Here is a 22705-nt window from a genome sequence, read left to right as displayed (position 1 = left end):
TAAAAGATAGGTATTCCTATTAATTTGGAGACAATTTAGTTATCTTTTACATACTAAAAATTAAATTGGAGATAATTTAGCTATCTATTCTAATTAGGACTTTAATTACAATAGTGATTAATTAAATATCTAATTAGTTAATGATTATAAAACCTTTATTTAGTAGTAAACTGAAAAGGATTATTCAGTAAATTTGCTTGTCCCCCATCCGTGTTTTTATATATAGTATAGATTTATGGTATATTTATAGTATATTTAGAATATATTATTTTTAAAATATGTAGGTTAATAAATTTTTTATTACATATGAAATTTTTTATATGTAATAAATTGATTTACACTGTTCAATTTTTATGAACCTTGTAGATTAAATAAATAGGACCTCTCATGAACATGATAGAATCCAAGTCCTTTCATGAGGACCTGAATCCTTTAAAAAAATATCATTTGATATAAACATTGATCATTTCCGCAATTCTTTTTTTTAAAGATAGAATAAGTAAATAAATTTCTAAATCAAATATAATTTTTTTCAACCAACATATTCTAAAGTTGGATTTAAGCTAAATTTTATTGAGATTTCTAGGTCTGCACATAAATCTTAAAAATGATAAATTTCAAATAGAGGTAAGAAGGAGCCACAACTTTAACTGCCTCACAACAAATACCATTGAAGTGGAAATTATATGCTTTCCAGAACTCTAGTCAAGGGAAGAAGAGTCCCATGCTAGACAAGGATACTGCAAGCACCAATGTGAAAATGAAAATGAAAATGAAAGAATGAGAAAAATAAAAAGATTCAAGGTTAAATTTTTTATAAAATTAAATCTTGCTCTGTGACTGAAATAACATAAACTCTAGGACGTAAATATAACTCCACAAAATCGCGCTTCAGCAGACAATTAGTACTGCTGTGGTTGCTAGGATGGAGACAAAAATCCTAGGACAACATTTACAAAACAGTTGCAACTAAAATGTATTTACAACCACCGCCGTCTAATCCTCCACTGTCTGGATCTCACCCATCATAATCCGGTTACTCACCACGTTAAACCCCAACACTAGGGGGTTCACCTTCTTGCCCTTTTTTCCTTTCTTCTTGCTTCCGCCCTTTGACGGACCATCAACTCCCTCTGCAAAATCATGGTCCAAGACCCTAGTGCTTGCATTGCCTGAATTCATGTCTCTGCCACCAAATCCAGTGGCCATTCGATCATTCCGACTCTGAAAGGCGATTTCGAGTACATCTGCTGGTAGCAACTCCTTATAGTTCAGGAATTTGTCAATGAATTCTTCATCGGGATCATTTGGTCCGAGGTTCTCTTTCAGAAGCAACTCAGCCTCCGATCTGGATTGCTTCAAGCAGAACTCCAATACACTTGTATCTATCAAAATTAACAGGATCGCTCAAGGAAAAGTAATTATATGCTAATTCACTCTAGAATTTTGATGCAATAACAGAGATGAAAGCAAATTTTGAGCAAACATGCTCACTTATATTCAGTTCTTTCTAGCAAAGCAAATCAGAGAGTAATAAAAATGCAGACATACCTTTTGTCCCAGTAAGTCTAACACACTCACTTTCACACCAATCTCTGAAGTCCATAGCTTCTGCCAAACAGTGATAACATACAGGGGTCAACTAATATGTTTGATATTATGTTCAATACGCTTAGATGTCAATCAAATAATAGATTACCAGAATGTTTGTTTATTGCATCTCGTTTCCCCTTAAGAGATGACTGGGTAGAAGCAGGCGAGGATGAAAGAGCACGGTCCGCATGCCTACCCCCCATGGATTTTTGCCTGCTTAATGACCCACTAGGAGTTCCCTTTACAGGAGTGTTTTTGGCTCCCCAACTGCCCTGGCTCGCCAGATGAGGGAATTCGGACCTGTTCAAAGAAAGAAATATACAATCAATTGTTATTTCCCCACTCTGCAAACAATTTAACTAAAGGAAACCAGATGGACAGTGACAGTGTTGTGAACCAAGCATAAGGAAAACCCAAACAAAAAAGAGACCTTTGCACATGCATGCACAAGTATAGTCATAGGGTATACATCATAGACTAGGGGAGAAAGCATGAACAAACAGCATAAAATAGGGAAGATAGCATGAGCAAACAGCATAAACCAGTAAAGCATGCAACAAAAAAAAATTAGCATATTTATTGGGAACATGCTTGTCAGAATCTTAAGGTAGTAAAAATCAGTAGCAAAAAATGCCATCAAAGAGTTAATTTCACCAATCATTCCCAATTTAACTGTGATGTATAATAGTAAAGATAGTTAATGGTGCTCTAGTAACTGCAAGTCTGATCAATGACCTTTGACAGCAAAGCTAAAATACTGCAAGTACATCCTAAATATCACCTAGATTTATTTCAAGAACATACGAACATCAGTAAATTAAACCCATTGGCATTGGACAGCATTTTCATGTCATCAAAGAGATATTACTAAAAATTATACAAAAACAAGAACAAATAAAATAAATCCCGCTTTCTTGTGTTTAGATAGGTAAAGGTAGAGTGAGCTAACAATGATCAATATATGTTATGCAAGGGGAAAGGCTGCAAATGGTCGCATGCAAAACTTCTAATCAAATATAAACAATTTTATACCTGATAGGAAAGATTACTCAGTGATTAAGGTAGAAAACCAGTAAAATGAAGTAAAAATAATCATTTCAAACTAATTATCATGCATAACATGTAATCAAACAATAGTAAGATGATAAAAGGTCATACTGCTTAGTTTCTTGCTTGGATTGATCAACCGGGCCCCAGAATAGGTCATCATCTCCTTTGTATTTTGATTGTGCAGCAGCATGAGAATTGATCTGCATAGGAGAAGCCTTAGAGGGAGAAGATGCAGAAAGTGACCATGAAGGAGCATTTCCTTGTGCAGCTTGTGTTGGCTGCGGTTTCTGAGGAGTCGGAATTGGATTCTGAGGCGGCATATGAGAAGCCTTTTTCCCCTGTTCCTTTAGGATGTCCCTTAAAGATGTAGGTTTAGGAAGGTTTTTGCCGTCAGTAGACCATGCTGGAGAAGGGGAATGCGTTGTTGTTGACTCCCCTTTCCAAAAAACAAAGTCTCCTAAAGAAGGGCCTGATGGGATTGCAGGCAATACTTCCTTCTCCTGTTGCACTGCACGAGAGCTTTTGCTTTTGTCATTGGGGCTAGAACTAATAGGCACATCAGCAGAAGGTGCGAGCGCAGTAGCCTTAGAAGAACTCTTAGCTTTAGCAGACTTTTTCCTGTTCTTCTTACTATCTTTAGCTTCAATAAAATTGTTGTCATCAATAGATCCCACATTTGCTGTTTGTTGTGGGAAAGCTAGGCTAGGCACACTGTCAAGAACTTCAAACTCTCTATCATCCGATTTTGCTAAAACTTCTTCAACCAAAAGATCATGTAACTTGCTTTTCTTGCTCTTTGAATTAGGTGAAACTTCTGGTTTCCCCATAGTAAACTCCGTAATAGATGCATCTCTCTGAGATTCTTTAGAAATCTTTGGGTCTGAGCTGGCCACAACCCCAGCCCAAGGACTTGACAAATTCATGGAGTTCACTGAAGTAATTGTCTCAGAAACTGCCATTTCTTCCTGGGCCTTTCTCTGCTCCTCCAATTGAATTTCCAATAATGATTTGGGTTTGAAACCGGGAGCAGGTCTCCAAGCTCTTTGAGGCAAATTTACCTGCACAGTGGGGGCAGAAACAGGCCCAACTGCTTTAAATTCATCCTTCACTTCTGTTATCTCAACATCATGAGCTTTTCGGGTGTCCTTGATTCCTGCAGTAGAAATTCCAGACTTGATCTCCCTCATTTGTTCGTGAGAAATGCCATGAGGAGCTTCTATTGGATCGTGAGACTCGGACTTCTTGTCACTAACATGTGGTCCTTCACCTTCTGAATTCTTTGATGCTCCCTTTACCTGGTCAGCAGAGAAGTTAGACTTTGCAGATTTTTGCTTTCTTGGTTTCTTCTCTGAAGCTTTTTTCACTTCATGAACTTCAATATTTTTTACTTTCGTCACCACAGAGGAGTCACCACTTGATCTGTCCCTTTTAACCTGTTCATTGAGAGAATTATCTAGCTGAACTTCCATAAAACTGGCATGCTCAGGCCCAGTAACATCATCCCCACAAGTCCCTGGCACAGATTCAGAAACAGATAGTCCTGGAGACTTCAGTTGTACAGTTTCCATGGTATCCTTTTGTACTGCCACTGCTGGAATTTCTACAGTTCTCTGAGTGTCTTCTGATAATAGCTTCTTGGAAACAGGATCAGAAGCAAGGACAGTTTCATGCACAAGAGAAGGATCTTGTGAACTAAGTGATGACGGAAGCAAAGATTCCTTGGGATGAATTTCGCCAATTTTCTGAGGAAGCATAGTACCCCGAATATTTTGACTATTAACAGTCCCAAACATTTGATGTGGAAATTGGAAAGACGTCACTTCAGAATCAACATTATGACTAACACCCTGGGAAGCTTGTGATTGTGCACGCATATTCATCAAACTAGCAGTAAGCTCATCTGGCACATTTGAAACTGGTATCTGAGAACTGATCTGGGGAATCTCTTTTGATGGTTGAAGCCGAGAAGGATCAACAGATACATTTCCTGTAGCAACAGAAGTATGAAATGGTCCTGTAGATAGAACCTGAGAGAGCAACTGCTGTTGCCGCAGCAACTGTTGCTGCTCGTCCTGTTTCTGCTGCTGCTTAAGTAACAAAAACTTTTCCAAAACGGACAGCTGCTGAGTTGGAAGAGGAGTCTGGGAATGTAACTGCATCAAGTACTGCTGTTGCAACAAATTTAGAAGTTGTGGATCTTGAGATAACCCACTGGAGAGCAATGCTTCAGGTGTCAAAATCCCAGAGGGATTATCTGCAGCTTGACCAAGTAGGTTTGTTAAAGAGGGTGGTTTCTGAGACTGCAGCCGCTGTTGTTGGCCAAATGAAGCAAGTGGAGGAAAATTTTGAGCATGATGCAAATCCATCTTATCCTGAATAGGATCCAAGGTACCTTGAATTGGGAAATTTGTCCAACCAGCTACACTATTATTTATGCCAGAAGCAGAGCCTTGGAGGATGGACATCAATTCAGCACTTTGAGAATGAGGAGTCTGGCGAGAATTTTCCGACAATGAAGAAAGGAGTTTTGCATGTGCCAATGGAGAGTCTGCAAGAATCTCTGACTTTGAAGCAACTGATGCACCATCTCTCCCTGGCCAATATGCATATTGACTAGATAGTGATCTCTGACGTTCCAGTGCCAACCTCTTTGTCAAAAGGTACAGGTCATTCCCACTATCAACACCTGATTGGGAAGCTGTAACAGGGCTATTTCCAATAAATCCTTGCAAACCTACAAATCAACACAACAATCTAGGTCATCCTAAGCTCAATATGATGGCAAATGCTAGAAGAAAGGTAGGATAATCTGGGAATAGCAAAAAGCATAAACAATAAAATCCATTCACATCTCAAGATACCCAATTTATTCTTAAAAATTAAGATGTATAAATTAAGACAAGGTAGACAAGAAAGGAGGATATTGAACCTTGAGACGAATTGCTCATGTTGCCCGACATCAGCGACTCCAAAAATCTATTTTCAGCTTCTGTTGCCGAGCCAGATTTCTGCCTCTGTTCATTTCTTATGAGATCATGCTCACTTAATCCAGAATGAACACTTCCAAAGTTGGTAAAGTTAGGCATATTTGAAGCATCTGTGAGTTCACTTTGTTTTGGGGCACTAAACCCAGGTGGTGGCCTTGCCTTAGCTCGCAAATGAGGCATGACATCGCCTAGTGATGAGAAAGGAGAGTCCTTTGATGCACTTGCAAGCTGAACTTGCAAATCAATACCAAAGTATCCAGCCTCAAACCATCCAATAATATCACTACCAGAAAAGGGACCTTGAAGTTCATCCTGAGGATCTTTATAGTAAAGAACTAGACTCTCAGGTGAGGGCTGAGAAAGTTTCTTGGCTTCTTGTTCCCTGTCCAGAACAGAAGATAACTGCCTCTTGATAATATGATCATCACTGGCATCCCATTTTGCTTCAGCTTTGGGGTATGAAGGGCTGACCAAATGACTTTCCCAATGATTATTGAGATTCTGCGATTGATTCCAGCCCATACCAGGGGATTTTGACCTGATATCATTTGGAATCTCTCTCCGGTCATGTGAGACTGTAGGCAGCTGTTCCACTAATGAATGAGCTCGCCACGGAGTGGCAGGAGATGCAGAATTATTTCCAGGTATGATTGATTCCCTAGTGATAGTTGCCTCATCAGCCCTTCTATAAGAATCAACACCAGCCTTAATAGCTGCAAGCAGAAGGTAAACTTTTAAGCATCCACAAACAAAATGTCGACATTATCAGAGTCAGAATAAAGGGTAGTGCATTACAAAGTATGAATCATAAACAAAAGATTTTGAAACACAGAATGATAAGGTTTAAACATTAACCAAAGTCCAGTATAACTTTTGATTGAAGAATCAAGCTAAACAAATCGACAACCTGGCAAATTCACACATATATACTCCCTCCATCCAAAATGATCGGCCACCTTTCTATTTTTGACGTCCCAGATTATAGGCCACCTTCTATATTTGGTAAACAACTTGAACACTCAAAATCTTATATACCCCTAAAAAATATGTATAGTTATCCTCAACTGAATTAATGGTTTCATGTTCCAAATACAAGATTCGCCAATAACAAAAATTAGTCATTAATATATTATTGATATATCTAAAAATTGTAAAAGGATAAAATTGGAAAGGTGAATAATAAAACTAATTTTAACAAACTTAACTATATTTTTCTTAATTCTTGTGTTAGTCCAAATGGCCTATAGTTTTGGGACGGAGGGAGTAGAACTTGGTTTCAAAAAGAAAAAACATTTGCCCAAAAATATTATAAGCAAAGAAAAAATTAATCTTAGATTATTAGGAAAAAAAAGGGTTATCTTCACAGCCATCCTACAATTTCAGACATTAAATCAATTTCTTAATAAGAACACATGCGAAACTGGCTTTATGTGTAGTTCTTATGTTTCTTTTACCTTCAGAGTGTAACTTGTTATCATGAATTGTCTTATTGTCAGGCGCAATTTCTGATTTTGCATTGGGTCCATGATATTGTATCTGCCTTTCATGGGATAATCCTTCTGCATAATTTCCAAAGCGACCTTTTGAATCGTCAGTGCTTTCATATTTAGAATTGTCAGTAGAAAATGCAACATCTTCTCTACTACCTGTTTATACAAGTCAAACAAAGTATATCACTCCCAAATCTACAACAGAGCAATTAAACCCAATTTAGCCAAGTATTATACCATGTTTAGGTCGTCTTAATTGTAAATCTACAGTGTTCCGTCCCATAGATCCCTCTTTGGATATCTGAGGTGCACCACTACTTACAATGTCCCCTTTCTCAATTCCTTCCAGAGCAGCCTACTCAAGCAATCAAGAAGCAAGCTCAGGCACATACAGAGAGAGATCGCAAAATTAAAATCATACAAAAACTTTACCATTTCCTCAGGAGTAGGAGTGCAAAGTGCCAGTGGCTCCAATGCTTCTTCCTCTGTGAGGGAAGGCACTTGTACAAACCCATCTAATAGTTTGTTAAATACTTTCATGTCAGTCCTCCTGTACACATCAAGCAGTTTTGTTCTATTATATCTTAAAGGGCCAGCTTCACCCCTGTCCAATATGGCTCCCAGAGGTTGAGGGTGAGTAGAGATACTGTTCGAAGTGCTTCCACCAGTACCAAACTTCCCTCGACCAACAGAAAAAATTGGTGGACTTTCCCCACGGCCACGGCCATGCGAAAATGTTGGAACCTGTTTATTTGACAATAAAGGTTGATGATGTGGAGGCTCTCCCCTTCCTCTACTTTGGGAAGAGTTTGATCTCCAGGGCCGGTGATGATCACCCTCTTTCTCATCCTTTCCATGGCCAGGAAGATGAACCAAACCCTTTTCAAGAGGCATGTCACCTTCTCTGCTTGATTCATTCCACTTATCACGTGCACTTTCTATTTCCTTATCATTAGGTCCCCAACGCGTGTTCCACTTGCTCTCCCGTCGCTGATCATAATTATTCTCCCTGTTACTTGAATCGGTCCAGCGCTCAGATGGAGCACGCCGCGGTTCATAGTGTCTAGTGGCTGAATTTTCAGTCCAACGATCCATGCGCCTTGTGTCACCAAGCTCTTTATCTCCATCCCTCCAACGATCTTTGCGCACCAGAGAGGAATTGGTGTCTCTTTCCTCATCGCGCCAGCGATCACGACGACCAGTTTCCATATCAAGCAAAGAGGGTCGAAAAACATCCTTTTTCTTCTGGACATCAAGAACCTCCTCGCCGTTTCCTGAAAACTTCGTGTTCTCTGACCGATTTCCATAAACTGGAGGGCTGAAATTGCTTTCCTGCAAAGAAACAACCCCCAACATGCCATGCAAGAAGATCAATTGCATGTGAAAAATGATCTCAAGTCTCAGCAATCAAAATGAACACCACAGGAAAATGCAATAGTATATTAAAAGGTCATAACTAAACCCACTTACTCCTCCAGGCTTATTCTCACTCGGTTTTGGCAGAAGCCACTGCGGTGAAAGAGGAATAGAATTATCAGACCCTTGAGCATCTGCACTGACAGAAACCATCAATGGCACATCAAAGACATAAATTCATTAAAACTAAGGTAACAGATAAATTGCAACTATAAACGCAACAAAATATCAGATAATGAACAAACAAAACCAACATTATAAAATTAGCAGCCACATATGTGTTACTTTGAGAGAAAAAAAGTTCAATAAACCATCCAACACGCACTCTAACGTCGAGATTAAATTTTCTTTCCTGTATTAGAGAGCAAACAAGCAACTAATTTACATGAATCAATCAGTAAATAAAAATCAAATACATTTTCATGTAGAACAGCAAACAAGATAAAGGGTGCAAAAATTTAACATTATGCAGAATAATACTTCTAAGTAGCTAATGAATGTAGCTCTTTTCCACTGACAGAGGGAGAGGGGGGCATGAGATAGCCCTGGCCCCTCCAACTTTTCAAAAATGTCAAATTTAGTCCACAAACTTAAATATTTTACGGATTTCCCTCCCCCCATTTTTAAAATTAACTCCTCCATAAAATACATACTGCGATTTGGCCCTCCTAATGTAAAAATCCTAGCTCTTTTCCACACTTCACCTTGCTTCTTAGGGGTGAGACACTATGAGCACAAGGCAAGAGCTTAACCAAGCAGCAAACTGAAGTACCGCGAGTTAAAAAAAAACAATTTTTTTAAAAGCTAATAGAGAAGCACATGTCAAATTAGTGATACATTGAGATCTTCCTTCATAAAAAAAAAAAAAAAACCCTAAAAAAACCTACATTCCAAATTTGCAACAAGATAAACCTAAAACCCTGTCTCTACAACACTCAATCAAAACCATCACTAACTGACACAAACAATAACAGCCTCAAGTCAGCTCAAGAAGGTAGGGTTTAATGCGACTGAGTGTATTTGAGTGTAGCCGTGGAGATAAAATTGAATTTTTTTTAACAAAAAATGAAATTAGTGACCTTTGGAGATCTGGTGAGGCGGAGCGACGGAGAGGCCGGGGCGGGAAACGGAGCGGGCGGCGGTGTTTTCCATCGGGATGATGATCGGTGTGTGCGAAAAACCCTTCTTTTTTTTGTTTGTTTGATTGCTGAGGTGAGTGAAATAGGCAGAATGAGGGGAGAGGGAATATAGGTTAACGGGGAAGATAAAAATAAGGCTTTTTTAAAAATAAAAATTAGGGCGTGGCTTAAAACGATGTCGTTCCGGACCTCGGTTAAACAAGTCCAGTGATTTGTTATCCCAGAGGTTTTTTATGATTAGGGCTAAGTATTGGACCATTTGGTTCGATTCTGAATTGACCAAATCGGTTTATTACTTTTCTTATAATATACGGAACTTTTCAGTCGATTCGGTTTGATTTTGGTTTTCTAATTCGGTATGAACTTAAGAAAATGCTATTTAACCCACCATTTTCTACCTCATTTATTGTCCCTCCTTACGTGGCAGCATTTAATTCGTCCAAATACCCTCTAAAAATATATATCTCAAAAAATAACTTTTAATATTGTCACGTCAGGTGGGTTAAAAAAGGTGGGTTAAAAAGGAGGGTTATATAGCACTACTCATGAACTTATTACATGTTCATAATTTTGATCCAAAACTAAATTAAAGTTTTAAGAAATTAGGTATAAGTATAATAGAAATTTCAAAATTTAGATACAGAATCTTTATTAATTTTGAGAAGTTCGGTTTTATCAGTTTTTCGATTTTTCAGTTTTATAAATTTTTAAACAGAACCGTTTAATCAAACCCCAAAATTCTCAAACTAGCCATCAAACAAGACCGCTTTTGCCAAAAACCGAAACAAACAACCAACTTTAATTTGGTTTGGTTCACTTTTTCGGTCTGGTCAGTTTCTACGCAGCCCTTCCTGTGATTATTATTTTGGTGTCATATACGCGCTTCCAGAAGCGCGTGGAGTTCACCTCCGTGGATTTGATATCTAAATGGAAGTAAAATTAGTTCACGTGCTTTGCACATGACAGTTACGGTCGTCGGCTTCTTTCTTTTTATGGGAGACTTTTAACTACTCAAGGCTTAGAGGAGTTTAACTATACGACTTAAATAGTATGTCGTTTTAAACACGGCGCAAACTGCAAAATATAGTAAGTAGTGGAACCCTATTGCTTTTAGTTAAAAGAATTTGGTTAACTCAGTAACATTTTATAACTTAAGTTTACAATTATAACCTCAATTTTTTTAGTTATGGTCCACAATTTTCAATTTTTCTTATATTAAAATCTCAGATTTTTTTTGTTTACAGTATATAATATAGTATATGACTTTTTCACATTTAATCAATAAATAAACTAACAAGTAAATATATTCTGAATTCAAATTCCAACTTTAATGTTTGTATATTCATATTTTAAAATTTGATATTTTCAAACTCAAATTATATTCCAGTTCTCATCTTTTTAATCAACATTTTCTGTTCAATAATTATCTATATCTATGTTATATATAAAATACGGACGGGAAACGGGTGCATTTACGTTAATGTTTTTTTATTTTATAATGGTCTAATACTTTAAAAAAAAATCTGATCTTTTAACCCCTTTTCGGTCCTATCCTGATGTTGAAAACTTGTCAATTTTACCTTATTTCGCATTTTATCATTTCAATTGTACCCTGAAATATTAAATTGACGTCTTTTCTATTTGGAAAAAAATTCAAAAACGTTTCACCATGTATAGCATATATTAATTGTGCATGTTTAAAATTTATATATATTTAGTTAAATTAATTAAGAATTTAAATTAGTTTTAATTTAATTATCATTTTTAGTTAGTTTTTAAAAATAAAAGACTTATATTCATACTTTTTTTGAATGGGAATGAATTTAATTTTATCTTTAAACATGGTTAATTGAATGATTTCATCATTTAAGTAAAAGAATTAACATAAATTAAAAATTAGGGTATAATTAAAACGGTAAAATGAAAAATATATTAAAATTGACAAATTTTCAACGTCAGGGTATGATAAAAAACAAGTTATAAGGTCGGGTTGTTTTAAGGCTCTAGACCTTTATAAAATATGATTATTAAATAAAAAAATGTTGAGATAATTATTATAGTTAGAGTACCAATGCAAATAAGATACTTATAATACTCAAGATAATTGTCTAAGCTTCTAACTAAAATAAACTACTTTAAATATTAATAATTGTTAAATTTGAAAACTTACATCTCAAGATATTAAAAAAACACCATAACTGATTTTTTTTGGCATAAACAGAATTAAAACAAAAAACCTAAAACTTGATTTCACATATTTATTCAATTTTAAACCTCTAAATTTTGATGTATGAAAAATTATGATATTGGTCTATCCCTTTCCTCTTCTTTCTCTCTTTCTTTTTAGGTTTGTTTCATTTAAAAGGTTGGTTTTAACTAATAAAGAAGAAGAGGTTAGCTCGTTTGTACTATAACCCTAAGTGCAATCATGAGAAATTAGAATTTGATATTGCCACTAATTTCGTTTCCCGTGGACTTAATATTCCAAATGTTGATTTGGTATAAATTTATTTTGATAATTCATAAATTAATTTTGCTTGTGTTTTATACATGTTAAAAATCTTAGCCTCATTCATTCTTTTTCTCCACGTTATTCATTATAAACTTTCAAATAATCCAGAAACTTTTGTACATCGATCTGGTCGTACATGACGTGCATGCAAGGAAGGTATTATTGTTCGAATGTTCACCAACAGTCAAAGAATAACAGTCAAATCTATTAAGCATGAAGTGGGATACAAGTTTGAGTTTGTTAGTCCACCAGCTACTATAGAGGTTTTAGAATCATCAGTTGAGCAAGTAATTGCTATTTTAGGTGGAGTTCACCCCTTGTCAGTGTAATTTTTCATTTCAACTGCATAGAAATTGATTGACGAACAAGGAACAAGCCCCTTTGCTACTGCCCTGGCACAATTGAGTGGATTTTCTCAAGATAGATAGGATGACTGTAAGCATAGAACATAGTTAAACTATCAATTTTGGAAGATATTTTCTGCTAGTAAGATGTATACATTAGCTCTTTATAAATAATACCTTATCATTCAGTAGCAAGTGTAAAGTTCACTTAACATTTTTCAGCATTTAGATATCAAGTGTGAATCCTCTGCCATATTTCACTATGGATGCTTTATAATTCACTCAACATTTTTCGAGATTGCAGTAAATGAAAACATGAAAGTGTAACTAATAAAGAAACTGATCTTTTATATATGAAGTGGAATCATGCCAAAACATAATTTTAAAGATTATATCATTTGACATTAGATTTTTAAGATAACAACACTTTTTTCACACATAAAAAGGTCAAAAGTCAAATATAATATCTAAAGCAAACAAAGAAATGAGAACTTTTATTTTTCCAAAATATGAAACTGAACTTAAGTTTAATTATTCATCATGTTCCAATAAAAACAAGAAGAGCATAATGTGGTTGATAGTAATCTCATAGTAAAACAATAAATAGATATAATTAAAATGCTAAAAAAATAAATGAAACTGTTCGCTAAAATATTTCGATGATGTATAGTCATACAACCCTCTTACTATCAACTTTAAGGATTACTTGCTGAAACCCCTTCTGCCAATAGTAATTTAGGTCATAGTAGACTCCAAATATTTCAGCTCTAAACAATGTACCTTGACCCAAATTTACTGCAAAATTGTCTAACGAAGAGCCTTTACAATCTCGCACTAAGCCACCGGCTGAAATACAGTTTGTTGCAGTCTCATGAGATCTGTCTGTGTTGAATTTCACCCAAACCATCCTCGGCATGTCCACCTAATTAGCTTTTCATATTTATAGTTCGTCATTTCATTTACTATAGACTATAAAATCCTAAAAAAATCGAATACAATTCTATAAACTATGAAATCCTAAAAAACCCTACATGCATTCCCAAATTACTAAAAGAAATTACTGCAAAAAAAGAGAAAACCGAACAGCAGCGACAACTACAACAAAGATCAAGAACCCATAATTTTATACGTCAACAACATGTAGCATGAACTTATTAAGTTCAACATTCAAACGTCGCATCAAAGTGGATAGTGCAAGATTTAACACTACTAGAAAACTGCATTTTAGCAACGGATTTTTCCGTCGCTAAAGACTGAAATCCGTTGGTAAATTAAGTTTTCCGTTGGTAAAAGGCTAAAATCCGTCATTAAAAAATTTCCATCAGTAATTCTCTGTTTTCTAATAGTATAAAAACAAACATTAATGGCCTGAATTAACATATAAACTCAACAAAGGTAACTGCAATGGAAGTTAGAGAATATCGTGAACAATGAGGATGTTATTCCCCTTTACAGCTGGACGTGCTTGAGATATTGACCGTTGAATGCGTGGAGAACCCTATCTCCAATTTGTATGAGGTAATGAATGTCTCTTCTTGATGTATTCTCTATCATGAGCATCTGGGCTTGATCTAGGTGAGCTATTTGCTTGGATCTTGGCTCTAGCGGATTGAGTAGCTTGCATAAAATATGGCGCAGAATTGCTACTGCTATTTTCTCTGAGTTATTGATCAGTCTCCTCAAGTCTAGTTGAACCAAAAAAAAATTGCGCCTATTCGTATTCATTGGATCTCTTAGTAATTGTTCCATGCTACTTTTTGCACCAGAATCAGCATTAGAGTTCACTGGCGATCCCTTACCTTTTGAAAAAGACTTCCGTTTATGTCTGGAAGTACTCATGTCAGTGTTTTTGTAATTTGCTTTCACAGATATTTGACTAGAAGTAACACAACACAAATTGTAATTCAAATGTTTTCTTCTGATTGTCTTATAGTAGAGTATAAAATAACTCCTCGTTGCTGTAATTATTTACTTTTAGACTTAGAGTAGAGTTTTATTTGTCTTAGGATTTAAATTAGATTATAAGTTTTAACCTATCTAAAATTCTTTTACGATAACAATATGCTTAATATCACTCATTTAATTATCATCATTAATCACTATTTTCAATATAACGATATTCATCTATATAAATTTCATCGACATTCAATAGTAAAAAGTTATAAACAAAGGGTCTACCCGCCCCCTGTGACACAGGGTCATTTCACCCAATTTTAATTTGTTTGAGAAACTAACCCCAAAATTTATTATATTTGGGTCAAAATTGCCCCATAATAGTATTTTCAAAACGCGTAAAATACAAATTGAAGACGGGGGATGCGAAAAAAGAATTAGAAAGTTCACTAATTGCTGTGATTAAAATTATGGGCTAATTTCATAAAAAATCACGATCTTTACACAGAATTTTATTTTAATCACGATCTTTAAAAGTTGTCATATAAAATCATGACCTTTTTTTCTTGTTCAAATCTATCTTAGTGTATTTTTGTTAACTATATTCTTCATTAAACCATTAATTAAAGACCCAAATTATACATCAACGCCGAATATTATTATCTTTTAGTTAGAATATATTAGTAATTTTTTAATTATAAAAAATACACCGAATTTTATTTTGATGATAAATTTGAAATAAATGAAAGGTTGTGTTTTTTAAATGTCAACTTTTAAAGGTCGTGATTAAAATGAAACTTCGTGCATAGGTCGTGATTTTTTTTTTATAGAATTAACCCTAAAATTATCGTGAATTTATTTTTTGCAATAAAAAATATAAAATATGGGGTAATTTGATCCAAAAATAAAGAGTTTCTGGTTAGTTGCTCAAACAAGTTTAAATTGGGTAAAATGATCCCGTATTACAAATTTAGGGGGCACGTTGACCCTTTTTTCAAAAAAATTATTCATGTCATTTTATAAAATAACGCAACCATCTAAAAAAATATTACAAGATTAAACAAAATGAAAAAAAATGTAGCACGCTTAATCAATATACCATCTCTACCTTTTGCCATACTAGCAACTATTGTTGAAATCATTGCAATCTCATCATTGACGGATTGAATTTGATTCAAGTCAACATGTCACATATTCAATCAAATAGCATCAGAGCAACACATTTTACAAAATATAAATCTACTGAGTCTACTCGACAAGAACTATTACTTCTATAAACACGAAGGGGAAATTGAGAAATTGCTCCTAATGGGTAGTAATGCTAACATTCCTATGGGGTTATATTTTAATGGATGTAGAAAAATTTCCGACAATGAAGATCATGACCTAGCTTAACTGAAAAAGTCAGTGGAAGGAGGATTCGCTCCGAGTATGTATGCTCTATGTGTTGTCTTGATTTCACTATAAAAACAAGAAGAAGGATTGAACTTACTGAAGAAAGTGCAGATAAATAATAACAATAGAACTTCTTTTTTTATAACGAGGAAATCCCCAGCGGAGCCCGACCACCTGGGTAAACCCTCGGAGAGGCTAGTCTCATCATCCCACCGCCCGGACCTCCCACTTAATATGGGCCTTTTACCAACTCAGAACTCCTTTTTTTCTCAAATATAAATATTGCTGCGAATTCTAAATTTAAAGTATTTAAATTTCCCATGAATCCTATAGGAGCTATTTGTCAAAATTCTACTCACTCAGATATTATTCAAAACAATTTGGAATTATATATTTTCAATGATTTGGTTGATTGAATTTCGTGTGGAATTGGATTAAACCTATACGATCTCATATATAATTGATTTAATTGGTCGGCAGTTTGAGTATATTAAAGGGTTAATTACATATAAAATCACCACCTTTATACGAGTTTTCAAAAATAACACGACCTTTAAAACGTGTCAATTCAGGGCATCACCTTTCATTTCTTTTCAAAAACAACATGGGCACATTTTTTGATAAAATTTTGCTGACTTGGACACCTGATGAGAGTGCCACGTGTCACGCCACGTCAGCAAAAATGCCACTAAAAATGTGCCCGTGCTATTTTTGAAAAGAAATGAAAGGTGGTGCCCTGAATTGCCACGTTTTAAAGGTCGTGTTACTTTTGCAATTTCGTGTAAATATGGTGATTTTATATGTAATTAGCCCTATTTTAAATTTAGTTGAATAAAATGATCTATGTTTTTTATATTTCTTTTAGTTTATTTATTTATGAAATTCAGAGAACAACCATGGATACCGTATGAAATTAAAATTATAGTCTATACTCATATATCATAGATTTAGACCTAATTTCCATTTTATAACAAACATATGATAAATAAATAAATTTATTAGTAAACATAATTACCATTTTCTGTTATGTGCACTGTAATTTTTATGTGCTACTTAAGTAGAAAATGTGAGGTGTAATCTTTATTTATCTGTGATTGTACCGACTAATAGAATTGATGTGAACTTCCACTCCATATGTTAATGAATGAGGTTAAAAATGCTCTTGACATAAACTCTAAAATGTTCCATTTGTTAAAAATATACCTTCAAATCCCCATATCCAACAATGTCGTTTCCATCATAATCTGCTTGGATCCATAGTTCTTTTATTTGCTGAAAACTCATACCATAAAAAAGACCAATCAAATTTACATGAATAAGATCAGATTTGTTAAGTAGATTTAATAAAATTTTAATTAATTTAATTTCTTTTTTTACAAACTCATATGTCAATATTAAAATTTAAACAAATCCAGAAGCCTTAATTAATAAAAAAATCAAGTACATTCTTATTAAAAAATCAAGCATATTCAGAAATATTTATCAGAATATATCAATATCACATTTAAAGCTAAGAAATCCGAGTAGCAGAACCATGAAGAGGACGTGAGTTTTTTTCCCTACACAACAAATTAACTAAAACGTATGTTATAATGCTTTACAAACGAAAGACGCATGACATACGAGGAAAATAGTGATAAGGATAGACAATAATCACCTATACAATTTCCACAAGCAAGACAATGATGGTCAAATCCCTTCACATATGCATTGCAGCTCTTACAACATCTAACCCACTTAAGAAGTAATGTATCCTATGAAAAAAATGAAACATAATGATCAATCATGGTATCAAGAAAGGCACACAAGTATAACCCCAACACAAAGGAGTTCAAAGAGTGGGAAGATATCAAATCTTGGGAGCTGCAAATTTAATGGAAAAAAGAAGAAGTCTGGAATCATAACATCCAGTATTAATTACAGTCTTCAGCCACATCACAATCAAGATTAGAAAGATATTTGGCATGCAACCCTTGCAAAGTACATAATATTGAAGTCAAAAATAATAAAAGGACAAGTGTTCCCCAATGCTAAGGGAGACACATAGAGCTCTCCGATTAAAAAAAACATTTATTGGAACTAATCAAATTTGCAAAATTCTACAAAAGCAAAATCCAATTGTATTAGTTCAGCTTCATGTAATTGTAACTCACGCTTTAAAGAATGAATACTTGGTCACACTAATGCCTCTTGTAAACATAAGGAATACTAGTCATTCATCACTAATTTATGAGGCAGAGCATGAAATGAACAAAGTCTGATTTATCGTCAGCTTCAACATCAAAAGTGTCCACTTCAATGACCTTGTCTGAATTAGAAGTCCCATGAATTACGATACCAGGATCACTTGAAAGCATTCTACAGGTAAGAACATCATGCTTATCATTTAATGTATAAACAATAAACAAATTCTAAGCATGGGAGATAGAGAACAACCAACATATACCAATGAAAATGTAATACCCCGTATTTTTGGAAAAATATTTAATTGGATTAGTTATATTATTTTAGCTAATTGGAGCTAAAATAAGGGAATTTCCGTAAATGAGGCGGAAAATAGCGTTTTAACGAGGAATGAATTTTAATAAAGTTGGACTATATATATTAGGTTAAATTAATTGAAATTAAATTTTATCTCGTATTTGGATATCGAGATAAGCAAATTGTGATTTAATGGGAAAATTGGAGAAATTCCGTTTATAAAATAAATGATTGTAAAATGGATATTTAAAAATATCCGTAAATTTTATTATTTGGATTATTATAAGAGAATCCATTTAGAATATTATTTTAAAATGCGGGTTTAAGCGCGACATTTAAATTATACGGCTAAATAGTAAAAATTTAAGAAAAAGGCAATAATTAATATTTTGAATTTAGAAAAGGATACCGTATAATTCATAGTCATTTAAAATTTGGATTTAAACCCGACATGTTAACGACTTGATTAATTGTAGAGATTAATTATTACTAAATTTAAATTAAAAATAAGAAAAAAGAGCCTAAGGAAATTGGATTGAAATAGAAGTGAGCCTAATTAAATTAAAAAGCCCAAGTTCACTTCCTTAGCTTATGAAATAAATTTCCAGAAAACTTAAATTCCTTAGGCTAGACATAAAAACATTCCAGAGAATTCCATTCTCTTAAACTTCACCTTCTACCTTCTACTCTCAAAGAAAAAAAAAATGGAGGAGCTAAAGTTTGTGGATTGATATCAAGTTCAAACACCCACTCTTAGAAAAGATTGAATTCTTCATCTAAGATCAATTTGGAGCTTTAAATTAAAGGTTAACTCTTCAATCCATGGCTGAATTTTATGATTTAAAGAGATAGGGTTTATGGTAAATTAATGGGTTTTGGTTTGCATGTGTTTAAGTTGATATTATAAGGTTAAAAATTGAACTTGGAGGTTAATAAACAAGAAAATAGAGGGCTGGAAATCATGAGCTTTAAGTGATTAATTCATGATTAAATACCAATTAGTGGGAATTAAAGAATTGGGTTAAGTTTAAGCTAATATAGATTGAAGTTGGATGAGTTTTAACCAATTAATGTTAAAGAGTTTATGATTTTCAAAAAGCTGGAAATTTTTCTAGTTGTTACAAAATTATGATTTTGGAAAAACGGAGTTGGAGTCGGGCTAGGGACAGAGAGCGGTGGCCGGAGGGAAGACCGGTCAGGCCATTTGGCCTGACCAGGCTGCTCAGGTTGAGCAGACTACGATCTGCTCAACCAGAGCAGACCTGCGTCTGCTCAACCATGAGCAGACCAACTGGTCTGCTCAATGGGCAGACCAGCCGGTCACTCCCGACCCGCGCTCCCCCAGAAAAATTTTCGTTAAATAGGGTATTTCGAAAATATAAAATAAATTGGTTCAAGTGTCAATGTAGAGCTGAAAATGGATTTAAAGAAGTTTAACAAATGGATTTTTGAGATAGAAGTAAAAATGAGTTATGGCTTAGATTAAATTCAAGCCTAAATGTTTAAGTATAAGGGCTAAAGTGTGTTAAGTGGATTTAAAATGACTAATAAGTGAGTAAAAGAGTTCAACACGACAATATCCGTTTGGATTAGAGTTATAAAAAAATTAAAAGAGTTAAGTTAGTTAAAGTTTAAATAGGTTTTAAGTTTGAGTAGCTAGAACCTAAAATTTAGAGAATGTTTAAAATTGGACTAAAGTTGTTTGCGGGATAGGTCTTAAGAAGGCAAGAATGAATAAAAGGACTTAGTATTATTCAAGTTCGAATACTTGAAATTTTGTTCAAAAGGGGTATAAACAAATTAGTTTTGAATAGATTGTTAATTTAGCATTTGTTCATATTATAAATTCTACGCGTTATCGGATTGGAGAAATTGAGGAATTGGAGTTAATCAACGGGCTATTTTATATTTTGCTTTTGGAAAAAAATTTAGATTAAGCGATCGAGGTGAGTTCGCGGTTTACTTTCGTGTATTTATTATTTTTGTATATAAAAATAAATATATGCATTTGATAGGATATTTTAATATAAACTAATATATCTACTTGTGGAACTATTATTAATAGTGTTGGAACTTTATTAAAATATTTCAAATAGCAAATTTATATTTTCGGTTACTAAGTTATTTTATGTATAAACGATTCAAGTATGTTATATTTTATTAAAGGTCGCATAAAAATGAATTTGAGATATATCGAAAATGTTTAATATTATATTTTGGTTTTACTATGGATAATGTGATTTATAGTTGACGATGGTTAGATCGAAAGACCGCCATTGAAATAGTATCGAATTTTAGAAGAGCGTATGTTAGTTAGTTTGATGCTCTTTACTTATTTATGCCTTAAAGTTTGTATATTGGCATAAAGAATTTAAGAAGTTAGTTAAAGTAATTATTATTTTCTAGCTTCACTACGTATACATTTACTATATGAATTTTATAAATTCTTTGTTTTGCGGAATTATTATTTAGACCCAATAAGTGATCCGTGGGAAACGAGCTATCTATTGGGCGTCAATAGGCTGTGTGATCACCAGTACTGATACGAGTCTAGGCGTCTATGGTCAATGATTTGAAATGATAAATTATGACTATCGATCGATTACTGGATTAAGGAGGATAAAAAGGAATGTGATAGACACAAGGTAACTCGATCGAACTATCTCGGAACCTATGTCTAGTGGGTAACTCGGTCGAACTATCTCGGGACCCACAACTTGGGATTAAGTAGTGGCATAAGTAACTCGGTTGAACTATCTCGGGACTATGCCACGTGGTAGCGGGTAACTCGGTCGAACTATCTCGGGACCCGGCCACTCGGACGATATGATTCGAAAAGCAGTTATGTCGATTATGTCAAATAAGTCCGTAGCACTTGGGTTTAGGGTTTCGAACGGATCCGATATTGGAAACTATTAAATTACATTTCATGTTTATTTTTATTTAATAATCGTCTATTATTAAAGTATGTTTAACTTATCATTTACTATTGAAGTATGTGTAATTTATCGTTTATTATCGAATTATGTTTAATTATAAGTTATTGATTGATCGTAAAGCAAAGTATATTTGATCGTTAATGCGAACTTGTTTTTAATTATAATACCGTTAGTAAATAGTGAACTCACTCAGCTATGTCTCACCCGTTGATTATTAAACTTTTCAGGTATCCAATAGATAGCGTTCGGGTCGAGCCTCCACTCCTTGTTTCGGAAGGCTCATCACTTTTTGCATGTACAGCTTCTGACTCTCTAGCGCTGCAGTAGTTCAGGCTGATATTTTGTGGAGGTCCTATTAGCGGTTTAGGTATATCTTGGTCTGGTAACCGCTTATGTTTATAGCTTTTTGTTAGGCCTCGATTTCTGATTAACAAACAAACATCAGAGGTAATTTTAGTTTAACTGCTTAATATGTGTATTTTGTAAATGCTTAGAATGGTATTTGGCAATATATATGTATGGTTGTATAAGTTATCGTGCAGGGTGGTTTGAGATTTAACAGGTGTTGGCTAGTTGAAATTATAGCCGTTATATTGCCAAATTTTTTAAAAAATAAAATACTTAAGTTTTATAATGATTTTTAAACGCGAAAAAATTTTAGGTAAAATTTAGGCTTGCTACGGGTTTTGGAACCAAAATTCCCATTCCCTAGCGCCGGTCGCGGCTCGAGAAATCGGGTCGTGACAGAAAAGCATGATAGCTTCTCCATTAAGAACAATATCTATATACGTTGGAACAATTGCAGAACAAGAAAACTTTGGGAGTCATACTCATGTTTATGTAACTAAATAACCACATATGCACGACAACTATAATGTTTTCGGAAAGTCTGTAATGAGTAAGATTCCAATTCAATTTGAATTCTATTTAGTCAAAACTTATAAATAAAAATTAAACAGAGATATAATTAGATCCATTAGACTTTTTAATAAGGAAAAAATTGAAAGAAATGAAATAGTTTGTGCCATAATTGACATAAAAGTTTCCAATTATTTGCGGATAATTAAGTATAATTTTAAAAAACCCTAGTTTTATAATTAGAGGTATAATAAGCGGAAACAGAGTTGAAAAAGAAAAAGTAAAATTGATGAACAATATAAAATGAGTCTCGTATAAGACAACCTTCGACATGTTTACTATTGCAGCAACATACCCAAGCACTGTAAAAATCGTATATATCGTCTATGAAAGAGAAACTCCCCTCTTCTTCATCCTCTTCCACAACAGCAGCTGATAATAGTAACCCGTTGTCTTTGTCGTCTAATCCATTTAATTCAACTTTCTCAACAAGTTCTTCACCAAAAAATGCATATTGTGATGCATCAAACACAAAAGAACCTTTTGCGACATTAAAATACAAGTAATTAATCATAGTAAAATTCCACAGTTAAATGATTAAAAGCTGA

The 22705-nt window shown here is 34.1% G+C and overlaps 1 protein-coding gene across 1 annotated transcript; it reads right to left on the bottom strand.

Annotated features, from left to right (window-relative positions):
* Positions 1 to 790: 790 nt before the first annotated feature.
* Positions 791 to 9795, bottom strand: LOC126662273 (protein ESSENTIAL FOR POTEXVIRUS ACCUMULATION 1). Its single transcript, XM_050356198.1, has 10 exons — positions 9616 to 9795; positions 8591 to 8670; positions 7553 to 8452; positions 7358 to 7475; positions 7085 to 7276; positions 5573 to 6343; positions 2752 to 5377; positions 1700 to 1893; positions 1552 to 1611; positions 791 to 1385 (listed from the first exon to the last, which is right to left on the bottom strand). Exons 1-10 carry the CDS (start codon positions 9686 to 9688, stop codon positions 997 to 999), a joined length of 5403 nt encoding a protein of 1800 aa, XP_050212155.1. The 5' UTR covers positions 9689 to 9795; the 3' UTR covers positions 791 to 996.
* Between the last annotated feature and the right edge of the window lie 12910 nt (positions 9796 to 22705).

The sequence above is a fragment of the Mercurialis annua genome, linkage group LG8, assembly GCF_937616625.2.
Source record: "Mercurialis annua linkage group LG8, ddMerAnnu1.2, whole genome shotgun sequence".
NCBI lineage: Eukaryota > Viridiplantae > Streptophyta > Magnoliopsida > Malpighiales > Euphorbiaceae > Mercurialis > Mercurialis annua.
This window is presented reverse-complemented; position numbering and strand designations above follow the sequence as displayed.

Excerpts from the sequence above, each read along its gene's own strand:
- LOC126662273 (XM_050356198.1), bottom strand. The coding sequence starts at position 9,688 with ATGGAAAACACCGCCGCCCGCTCCGTTTCCCGCCCCGGCCTCTCCGTC. Across the intron at positions 1,612-1,699 it reads TGCAATAAACAAACATTCTG|AAGCTATGGACTTCAGAGAT; the intron begins GTAATCTATTAT and ends ACTGTTTGGCAG. Across the intron at positions 1,386-1,551 it reads TAGACTTACTGGGACAAAAG|ATACAAGTGTATTGGAGTTC; the intron begins GTATGTCTGCAT and ends TAATTTTGATAG.